Source organism: Candoia aspera, chromosome 1 (genome assembly GCF_035149785.1).
Source record: "Candoia aspera isolate rCanAsp1 chromosome 1, rCanAsp1.hap2, whole genome shotgun sequence".
Taxonomy (NCBI): Eukaryota; Metazoa; Chordata; class Lepidosauria; order Squamata; family Boidae; genus Candoia; species Candoia aspera.
In genome coordinates this window covers 649,513-659,117 of record NC_086153.1, presented here as the reverse complement: position 1 = coordinate 659,117, position 9,605 = coordinate 649,513, and the positions used below count along the sequence as shown (strand labels likewise).

The 9,605-nt window shown below is 58.5% G+C and overlaps 1 protein-coding gene across 1 annotated transcript; it reads left to right on the top strand.

The window, feature by feature from the left end:
• Positions 1–691: 691 nt before the first annotated feature.
• Positions 692–8,895, top strand: SLC46A1 (solute carrier family 46 member 1). The gene is made up of 5 exons (XM_063294876.1): positions 692–1,005; positions 6,025–6,877; positions 7,226–7,309; positions 7,766–7,922; positions 8,104–8,895. Exons 1-5 carry the CDS (start codon positions 709–711, stop codon positions 8,183–8,185), a joined length of 1,473 nt encoding a protein of 490 aa, XP_063150946.1. The 5' UTR covers positions 692–708; the 3' UTR covers positions 8,186–8,895.
• Positions 8,896–9,605: the final 710 nt, after the last annotated feature.

Below are 9,605 nucleotides of genomic sequence, written 5' to 3'. Positions count from 1 at the left end.
CAGCAAGGCGGCTTGGAAGGAGACCCCTGGAGGGGCACTCCCTGGCTGGTGGGACCTTCACCTGCCCTCAGTTGCCCCCTCCCGGGTCCCCCCTACTGGCGGATCCGGCCCCGGGAAGGCGGGCGGGGAGACGCCCGGGCCCTCAGCCCGCAGGGCCCCGAAGGCCGAATCGCGCTCCGAAGCGGCGCCAGGGGTGGGGGGCTCCCACGGGGGACCCTCGGTGAGCCGCCCGGGGCGCCAGCGGAAACTTCCGGAGCGCCTTCAGGGGCAGCCCCTTGGAAAGCCCGCTGCCACGGGCCAGCTGCGAGGGCCCAAGGGCGCGCCCGGCTGGGGCCCTCCCGATCCGCTGGAGCTCGCGGAGGCGACCGGGCGGGACTCCGCCTCCCAGTATCCACGGGCCGGCCCGGCAGGAGCCGCGGGGCGGGCCAGCTCCGCACCCAGCTCCGCACCCAGCGCACGCGACCCCGTCCGGAGCCCCGGCCCGCCGGTCCCTGGACCTGGCCCGCCCCCGGCCCGCAGCCCCGCAGGGCCCGGCGCGTGCTGCCCACCCAGCCCCGAAGAGCCTCCGGGCCCGCCGCTCCCGCCCAGCAAAGGGAGAGGCGCTCCTCGGCTCCCTCCCCGCCCCCTGCGTGGCCGCCGTCCGCCCACCCGCCGCCGCCGCGCTGCCGGGGCGGGGAGAGCTGGAGGCCGCTCCGCCCCGTGGCCGCCATGGCCGACCGGTCGGCGGCGGTCCCGCCTGAGGCCCCCTCCGGGGCCGCGGCGGCGGCGGCGGCGGCGGCGGCAAGCCCCGCGGAGTCCCCCCTCCAAGGCTGCGCCCGCCACCGCCTGCGCGCGGTGGAGCCGGTGCTGCTGCTGGCCACGCTGGCGCTCGGCTTGCAGAGCCCGCTCTGCACCCAGTTCCTCTGGGACCGCCTCGGCGCAGGCAACGGCACCGGCACCGGCACCGGCACCGGGGGCGGAGAGGCCGGCGGCGGCTGTCCCAACGACACCGGTTCCGGGCAGCAGGTGCGTGCGCGCGCGCGCGGCTTCGGTCCCCCCTTCCCCGTTTGCCGCCTCCGTCTTCCCCGCCGCGGCTCGCGGCGCTTGCAAGGCGAGAGCCGCGCCTCTTCCTGTTCCCGGGTCCGCGAGGGTAGACTGTCCCTGAACAGGGAGCTCTCCCGACCAGGCCGCCCTCCGGGCTCCTCGCTTGCGGCGCCGCGAAGCGAGGGGGGAGGGCCAGGCGCGGGAGGGTGGTTGGGTCCAGGAGCCGGTCCCGTTCTCGCCGCCGCCCGACGTTGGGCCTTCCCGCCCTGGCCGGCCGGGGGCAGCGGGGGAGCGAGCAGCGGAGGAAGGGCTCTCCGCGGACAGCCCTGTGGGTTGGCCGCTTTCCGCTCCCTCCGCTGAAAGGGTTTCCAGGCTGTTGCTTACGGTCAGAGGCGAGGCTCTGAGGTGGCCCCGGGCCGACCAGATCGGCCGGGGAGTCTCCCTCCCTCCCGCAGCTGCTTGAAACTCTTTTGGGGTTATTGGCCCCCAGAACAATAGAACCTCCATTCTCAGAGGCAAGCTATCTGGGGCGGCGTTCATACAACATATTTAACTAGGTCAGTGAAGCTGGTTTTAGGAGGTTCTGTGCAAAGAGGAGTCTTTTAGGCAGTGTCAGGCAAGCTCTGTGATGCCATCCCACAAGAGTCTCCTGGTCGGTCTGAAAAGCTTTATCTTAGCAGCATAACTCTTTCACATTCACTCTCCCAGCCAAACCCTTCTTGTGCCCTTCTTTGAGATGAGTCTAGGTCAGCGGTTCTCCACCCTGGCCACTTAACATAGGTGGACTTCAATTCCCAGAATTCCCCAGCCAGCCAGCACAGGAGTTGAAGTCCACCTATCTTAAAGGGGCCAAGGTGGAGGACCGCTGTTCTAGATGGGGTGGGCTTGGGACTTCTCTTCCCTCCAACTCTTTTGTTACCAGCAATGCTAGATGACCTCAGCTTGATTGCTGGGTTTCCGCAGCATGGCAGATCCTGCCATGGCCCTTCCTCAGATGCCTTTGTCCATCTGATCCAGGGGTTCTCTTCCATGGCCACAGGGAGTCTACAGACCTGAGCAGGAAAAGGTTTTCAAGAAGGCTTTCTTTTCGTAACTTGGCTCAGAACATCTTGTACTTTGACATAACCCTGCGCAGGCATATTTTCCAGGTTTCTTCTCTGGTGAAACTTTTCTTAACCCCTTATTGTTATCATTAGCTTTCCCCATAACACGTTCCCCTCTTTGTATCTTTGAATGACTGTATCTATAAAAAGATACAGCCAACCTAAGTCATTCACATTTGTTTCCAGTACTTCATAATCAAAGCATAATAAAAATAAATAAATTTAAGCAGTGAAATAAAATGTCAGCCTTTGAAAATGTGAAAAATGCTTAAATATTCATCAAGTGGAAGTTTTATAAAAGCTTTAGCAAGGTGGATGGATTCAGTTGCAATGGCGATGGGAGCGCCCTTGGGAGACCAGGCTGGACACACGTCATCCTGGAGAAGATCTGCTTCTGTGGTCACTAAGAGTCAATGCTGACTTGACAACGCATAATCAATCAAAAGTTTTAAAGCTGTAACGTTCAAGTCCACGCATCTTAAAAGTTGCCATGGTTGAGAAACACTGGGTTAGACTGTCTTGCTCATGGGGCTTGGCTGGATGATTTCCAGCCAAAATACTGCACAGCCCTCCCTTAATTAAGCATTGCTTTCCTAACTGTGATTTTGCATGGATTTCCTAACCTTCAAGTGACAGGAAATCCATGCAGGGCAATTAACACAATGTTTAAAACCTGCAATAATTACTGGAGAAAGAAGGAAAAGATTTAAGATGCCTTCTCCAGTTGGACCATATGGCAAAATGCATTGCTCCATCAATGTTTCCACATCTCAGCTATGTAAGAGCCTTCCAGTGATTAAGTGGTACCTGTTGTTGGGCTTCCCTTTCCTCCCAAGCCTGTCAAACCGCATCATGCTCAGGATGAAGTAACTGTGATTTCTGTGGAAGGCTTAGACTTGGCCGGGGAAGGTGGAGTTCATTGTACAGGCAGGGGAGCTAGATAAGCAGGAAATGGAAAATGTAGGAGGAGTATATTCAAAATCACAGTTAGGAAAGCAATGGTTAATTAAGGGAGGGATATGCAGTATTTTGGCTGGAAATCATCCAGCCAAGCCCCATGAGCAAGACAGTCTAACCCAGTGTTTCTCAACCATGGCAACTTTTAAGATGGGTGGACTTGAATTCCCAGAATTCCCCAGCCATGCTGGCTGGGGAATTCTGGGAGTTGAAGTCCACCCATCTTAAAGTGGCCGAGGTTGAGAAACACTGGTCTAACCCACAAGCAGCCTTTTCCCACTGTACTCGGAGTTCCTGATCAAATGTATCATCAAATTTACATTCCCTCGATGCATTCCTCTTACGCGTTCTTTCTAAAAAACAGGCAGGGTTTTTTAGGAAGACTAAAATCATCACCTGCGAACATAGCCTTTTTTAAACGTCCTTCTAATCTTTGAGACGTCCTTTCTACTCAGTTACCCTAACGGTTGCTGGGTGCTTGGAAGAGGCACCATATTTCCGGCTAAGTTAAAACCTAAAGGAATCATGGGCTATGTGGTCCATTCCTTTTACGCTGTTATAACTGATACATGCACAGCATTCCTTTCACTGCTTTCCAACCTCTTTCCAACTCTTTTTCCTTTGGGGTTGCATTTTCCTAAATTATTTCCTTCACCTACATTTAAGGCACATGATTTGCTATTACTCCACGCCTGGGGCTGGGAATAAACTGCTGTCCAGGATGGCCCCGTAGCTTTTACGGTCATTAATTAATCGTGTGCCATTCAGGTATTGCCTTTACGATATCGCCCAGCCATTCAATCCAAGTGGTGAAGGACTGTCACCAGCTGGACCTAATAGTGTCCTGCTGTATCCCTTTTTCACTGCGGTGCTGCGGGTTAAACCGCTGAGCTGCTGAGCTTGCCGATCGGAAGGTCGGCGGTTCGAATCCGCGTGACGGGGTGAGCTCCCGTTGCTGGTCCCAGCTCCTGCCAACCTAGCAGTTCGAAAACATGCCAATGTGAGTAGATTAATAGGTACCACTTCGGCGGGCAGGTAACGGCGTTCCGTGTAGTCATGCCGGCCACATGACCACGGAAGTGTCTACAGACAAATGCCGGCTCTTCGGCTTTGAAACGGAGATGAGCACCGCCCCCTACAGTCAGACACAACTGGACTTCATGTCAAGGGAAACCTTTACCTTTACCTTAGCCAATAGCTACAAGTGTACCAGGAGCCCAACCGCCTTCTCCATGCCTAATATTCAGCCTATGTGTGTTCTTTAGATGATGGAATAGCACAGCACAGATTTTAAAATGTGAATGTGATGTTGCTTCTTTTGAAGCAAAAGTAGGCCTTTTCTCCCTGTTCCCACGTTATGCATTCATTCCCACAGTGGGGTTGTGACGTAATCTCTTTTTGCACAAGGTCCCCAAATCCTGCATGGGCCCAGGGCTGAGCCTAGGTTCTCTATTGCAGCGTTTCTCAACCTTGGCCACTTGAAGATGGGTGGACTTCAACTCCCAGAATTCCCCAGCCAGCTGTGAAGTCCACCCATCTTCAAGCGGCCAAGGTTGAGAAACGCTGCTCTGTCGCACGGGGACATCTCCAAGGCACCACGACCTTGGTGTCCCATACTCTGCCTCCTATGAACCACCAGCTGCTGGCAGCTTGCGTTACCCACTCTGGGGTCCCCTGTGACTTCTGTTCGCCCCTCCTTGCCCTCACATTCTCTTTGTTGCCCTTCTGGGGTGAGCGCCAGGCGATGTTTCTGCCTGCCAGTGCGACAGGGTTCCACTAGAGCCTGCAGAGGTAAACATCGGAATTGTCCCTTCAGACTGAGCATCGATTTGCTCCTGCCTCTGACGAGCTTTAAACATGCAAGCCCGTGTAGCCTTGACTCCTGTAATCGGATCGTTACACGTGAATGATCGTTCAATGTGGTAACATTAGAAGGATTAGTCTAAGATGGTCTCTCTAGGTACATCCCCAACTGACACAATTAACACTCTGTCAGTGAGTGGAGGGGGTCAAATCCAGGGTCCATTAGGGGGAGAGTGGGAAGAAGACCCTCGCTCGTGGGCTGCTGTGGCCTCATTCGCTGAACCGTCCCCCTTCCTTGGGCCCTTCAGCAGCCCGCTTAGCCTTGTGAAGAGCCCAATGGCTCGAATTAGGAGCCCCCCAAACCAGCTGCTCTGGGGGTCCCAGGAGGTCTGGCCGAGGGGTTGCCTTGCCACCTTCTGAGGAGTTTTAGAATGGCCTGGATCCTGCACAGACACAACCCAGCGGTCGACTCCGGTGGTGCTCAATGCTGTTGCTTCTCTAGAGTGAGGGGTCTCCAAGACTTCTTGGAAGCATTCCAGCTGCCCGCCTTTGCCCACAGTGCCCGTCAGACCTCACCCGCTTTTGGCAACGCTCCTTCTCGGTGGCTAAGTGGGAAGCTCAGGCCCCTGCTGAGCTTCGCACAGCGCATTGCATTGCAGCCCTTTCAGACATGCTGCTGGGTCAGCTTCTTGACAGAATCGGGGTGGGGGGTGGGGTGGGGTCCAGCACTCCATGCGTGGTCAGGCAGCCATTGTGGGCCGGCCATTAACTTGTCCTTTGACACTGAAGGACATTCTTACGCAAGCCCAGTTGATCAGGGTTCATATATTGTGCTGTTCCGAGAAGGGGAGAATTCAGTCAGCAGGTTAAGAGTGTTGTGTGAACACAGCCCTGAGTGTTCCTCCCTGAGCAGCAGCAGCAGCAGCAGCAGCGAGACAGTGGTGGGACCATCTGTTGCCCCCTCCAGAACAGAAGGCTGGCTGGGGATTCTCCAGGCCTAAGGCGGCTTCGGGGCCCTTTTTGCAGCCCCGCTTTCCTGGACTGGGAAGGACACCCAGTGCCAGAGCTGCAGCCTTTGGGGCACCCAGAGTCCGCTGGGAGGCTCCTGGTGCCACCTTCCCTGGTGCTCTCTCCCTAGGAGCTGGAGATGCTGGTGGCCCACTGGAACCTGTACCTCAACCTGGCCGGCTTCTTTGTGGGGCTCTTCTCGGTGACCCTCTTTGGCCCCTGGAGCGACAGCGTGGGTCGCCGGCCGATCCTGACCCTGCCAGCAGTGGGCATGGCCCTGCAGGCAGCTGTCTACCTGGTGGTCATGTATGCTGAGCTGCCCGTGGGGTACCTCCTGGTGGGCCGGGTGCTGAGCGGCCTCTCGGGGGACTACAACCTGGTGCTGGCCGGCTGCTTCGCCTATGTGGCCGACATCAGCGCCAGGCCCGCCCGCACCTTCCGGGTGGCCATCCTGGAAGCCTGCCTGGGCCTTGCGGGGATGGCCGCAAGCGTGCTGGGCGGGCGGTGGCGCCAGGCCCAGGGCTACCTGGCGCCCTTCTGGCTGGTCTTTGCAGCGAGCCTCGCTGCCGCCCTCTACTCTGCCTGCATCCTCCAGGAGTCAGTGCCACAGAGGCGGCCACAGAAGCTGCTCACACTCCACCATTACACAGCGGTGTATCGGCTCTATGCCAGCCCTGCCCGGGGCTCAGCCTGGCAGATGCTGCTCCTCTACTCGCTCGCGTTCTTTGTGGTGGTCACGGTGCACTTTGGGGCCCGGGAGATCCTGGTGCTCTACGAACTCAGTGCCCCGCTCTGCTGGGGCCCGGTGCTGATCGGCTACGGCTCGGCGGCCCACTACCTGACCTACTTGAGCAGCCTGGCAGGGCTGCGGCTGCTCCAGATGTGCATGGGGGACTCCTGGGTGGCCGAGGTGGGCCTGCTCTCCAACATGCTGGGGCTGGTGACCATGGCGCTGGCAGTGACGACGGCCCTGATGTTCACAGGTGACACAGGCTTCCCACCTGGCCGCTGGGAGGCTGGGTGGAGGGGCCCTGGACATCAGAGGGTGGCCTGTCCTCCAAGGGGCCCTCACAGGCCTCCTGTGGTCAGATCCAGCAGGACCTGGTCAAGGGGGCCACCGGAGCTCTGTGCCGAGTGGGCCTGTTGGCAGGGCACCCCCAACCCAAGGTACGCCCGGCATGGTCACAGTTCAGAGCCAGGCTGGCATGTGTGTCCGAGGGGCTCCCCTTCCCAACCAAGGCCTGGGCCAGTGCAGGAGCTGAGCTGGGGAGGCAAGACCCCCGAGGCCCTTCTGTGCGCCTGCCCCGCCTCACAAACGTTCTTGCCAACAGGCTACGGGCTTCTCTTCCTCTCGATGACGGTGACTCCCGTGATCCGCTCCAAGCTCTCCAGATTGGTGAGCGAGACCGAGCAAGGTAGGGTGGACAGGCAAGGGCGGCTACCTCCCCCCCCCCCAGCTACGGCCATCATTCACTGAGCGAGGCTGCCCTGAGGAGACCCAGAGAGGGACCGGCAGGGTTCCTCTTCCCACGAATTTGCCCCCCACTTTTTTTCCTGTGCGGGGGGGGGGGAAATTCGTGGGAAACTTTGATTTGCAGGGGGAAATCCTTGGAAGTGTGAATCTTGGTGCCCCAAGACGGGGGACCGACAGAGTCCTTTTGCAAGGGCTGGGTGGAGAGGTTCCATATTTTCACCACTTTTTGTCTGAATGGTGCTCCTCCCTTGTAAGAGGGTTAGAATGAATCAGGCACTTTAGGCTTCAGATTCACTGGGGGGCTGCAAGGGGGGCGGGGTGGCCTTGACGGCCACCCTGCCTCTGTGGCTGGTGCTTTCCCAGGCTGCTTGACCCCACCTTCCCTCCCGCCCCCCAGGTGCCCTCTTTGCCGCTGTGGCCTGCGTGGAGGGACTGTGCTCCCTGGTGGCCACCGGAGTGTTCAGCTCCCTGTTCCCGGCCTGCCTGTCCTTCATGAAAGGGTTCCCCTTCCTTTTCGGAGCCATCCTCCTCCTGGTTCCAGCCGCCATCGTGGGGTGAGTCTGCCTGCCTCATTGTTCCTCACTCAGGGTCAACTCCTAGAATTCCCCAGCTAACCATGTTGAAGTCCACGCATCTTAAAGTGGCCAAGATTGAGAAATACTGGTGTTGGCCTTGCACCAGGCCCTGCCCCACAGATCCATCACAGCGTGGATTTGTCCTGGTCTCTCCTCCTAGGTGGATCGAGATCCGGGACTCCACGCCTAGATACCAGCAGTTTGCCGATGTTCCTGGGCCACCGCAGGAGGCTGAGCCGTGAGCCAGACGCGACTGACACCTTTGCTCCCCGCAGGCACAGAGGAGCCACAGTCTCCTGGCATGGAACGGATCAAGCCCGGTTGGACAGACTGAGGGTTTAGGCCTTGGGGACCGTGTGAATGCCCAGATGCGTCATCGTCTGTCTCAACTTGAGCAAAATGATGGGGACTCGGATGGGGTTCTGGGATGAGGCAGTCTGGAGAGGGTGTGCCCGAGGCTCTTCCTGCTGGTACTCGCCAGAGGGACCCCAAGGCTGCCCAACAGGGTCCTGCACGTGGCACAGAGGGCGGAATCCTAGGATGCCTTTGCCCGGGCCCGGGCACTGTCAAGACCCTTTCAGATGTGAGGCTGCTAGGATTGAAACAAGGGGGGGAGGGGAGGCAACACGGGGGGGAGGGAAGAGGACTGACCTCCGGGGATCTGATCCTCACCCCACGGGGCTCCCCTATCTTGCTGGGAATTGGCGAGTCTCCCTCCAGTCCCCGGGGCCTCTTCCTGGTGACCGAGGGACAATAAAAGAGAAAGGCTGTGCTGGTAACAAGTGGTCTCTGAAGGCTTTGTGCTCTTGAGGATGGGCAGAGGGCAGGGCCTGGAAGGGCTGCCTGGAGATTGCCCTTGGCAACTGCAGCTCATCTGTCCTTCCCTGTTTTCTTGGGAACCAGTCAGCTTCTTGGTGGGGGCAAGGACACCTGGACATCCTGCTGCTCTGGCCTGGCCTGTGGGTGTGGGGCTTTCAGAAAACCAGCTTGCATAATCAGAACACTCTTGGGGGGTGCAGGGAAGGCAGATGGAGGTGGCATAGCACTCGGCCCAAATTTTGTTCTGTCCCACATCTGGGCTGCCCAACTCCCCTTTCCCCAAAGTAGTGTGTCTGTGTGCGCGCACACACACACACCTTGGAGTCAGTTTTGACTCCTGGCAACCACCTGGACTAGCCCCTGAAGTTTTCTTGGCAAGGTTTTTCAGAAGTGGTTTGCCCTTGCCTGCTTCACAGGGCTGGGACTGAGAGAGGGACTGGCCCAGGGTCACCCAAGCTGGCTTCCATGCCTAAGGCAGGACTAGAACTCACCGTCTCCCAGCTTCTAGCCTGGTAATTTAACCGCTTCAATAGCTGGCTTGGTTTTCAAAGTAGGAAGGAGGTTTCTTGTCCCCTCCACCACCTGGCCCAGAACGGGAGCCATCTGGGAGCAGCCTTTGCATCCCTCAGCAGGTGCTGCCGGGTGACCTAAGCAGGCCGGAGGCTCTGGCTAGCCCCACATTGCTCAGGGATGCCACTTGAGCATCAGGCTGCAGCATTCTGGGAGCATTCTCTGCAAGGATCCCACTTGAGCATTCTGGGGGATGCAGTCGATGGCCCCCGCCCCCAGCCCCCTTCCTCTCCTCCAGCCAGGCTGTTTCACGGAGCTTCCCACTGGATTGGA

What these genes read in the sequence shown, in the direction of transcription:
- SLC46A1 (XM_063294876.1), top strand. Translation starts at nt 709, where the DNA reads ATGGCCGACCGGTCGGCGGCGGTCCCGCCTGAGGCCCCCTCCGGGGCC. An exon ending in GACGGCCCTGATGTTCACAG is followed by an intron (nt 6,878 to 7,225) that starts GTGACACAGGCT and finishes TCTTGCCAACAG; the next exon opens with GCTACGGGCTTCTCTTCCTC. An exon ending in GGTGAGCGAGACCGAGCAAG is followed by an intron (nt 7,310 to 7,765) that starts GTAGGGTGGACA and finishes CCCGCCCCCCAG; the next exon opens with GTGCCCTCTTTGCCGCTGTG.